Source organism: Hippocampus comes, unplaced genomic scaffold (genome assembly GCF_001891065.2).
Source record: "Hippocampus comes isolate QL1 unplaced genomic scaffold, H_comes_QL1_v1.1 scaffold144, whole genome shotgun sequence".
NCBI classification, from domain to species: Eukaryota; Metazoa; Chordata; class Actinopteri; order Syngnathiformes; family Syngnathidae; genus Hippocampus; species Hippocampus comes.
This window is the reverse complement of record NW_017805782.1, coordinates 435,715-436,393: the sequence shown is the minus strand read 5'-3', so window position 1 is coordinate 436,393 and position 679 is coordinate 435,715. Positions and strand designations below refer to the sequence as shown.

At 62.2% G+C, this 679-nt stretch overlaps 1 protein-coding gene across 1 annotated transcript in view; it reads left to right on the top strand.

Moving 5' to 3' along the window:
- The window catches only part of LOC109524802 (steroid hormone receptor ERR2-like), a 12,251-nt gene that overhangs the window by 5,592 nt on the left and 5,980 nt on the right, over positions 1-679 (top strand). The window contains 1 exon segment of the mRNA XM_019884905.1: positions 1-257. This exon segment is cut by the window's left edge and continues 10 nt beyond it. Coding sequence (XP_019740464.1) covers positions 1-257 — 257 coding nt within the window.

Below are 679 nucleotides of genomic sequence, written 5' to 3'. Positions count from 1 at the left end.
GCGTCGCCACGCGCTGGACTCGCCACCCGTGTTCAACGCGGGCCTGTGCGGGGGCGGCGGCGGCGGCTCCTGCCTGCGGCGCTACGGCGACGACTGCTCGGCGGGCCTGGCGGACGAGTCGGCCATCAAGTGCGAGTACGTGCTGGGCGCCGTCCCCAAGCGGCTGTGCCTGGTGTGCGGCGACGTGGCCTCGGGCTACCACTACGGCGTGGCCTCCTGCGAGGCCTGCAAAGCCTTCTTCAAAAGGACCATACAAGGTAGGCCGCATTCCTCCGCCACCACGCGAGCGCCGCCTTTTTTCTCGTCCTTCCGACAGCAACGCCAGGCGCGTTTCTGGCTTCATGGATTTCTTTTGGTACAACGTCACCCTTAGCGCGATATTCCACCTTTTTGCTCACGGCGTGAAAATGTGAAAATTTCAAGAGTCGTGCGTCAAAAGGAGCGCCGACTTCTTCGGGACACAACGCTCATCTCGCTTTGTGACAAAAGCGTATTTGTCCGCCGCATACGCAGGAAGATTTGAAGCGGCCGGGCAAGCATCCAAGCAAGCGCCGTGTGACTTTGCGTCGCCCGGAAGGACGCCCCCCGAAACGCGTCCGCCGTTTGTCCTACGGCCGCGGGACGCTCGCTCAATAACAATCGGTGTCGTGGGGACTGTAATTAAGTCGACGGCGTGTCA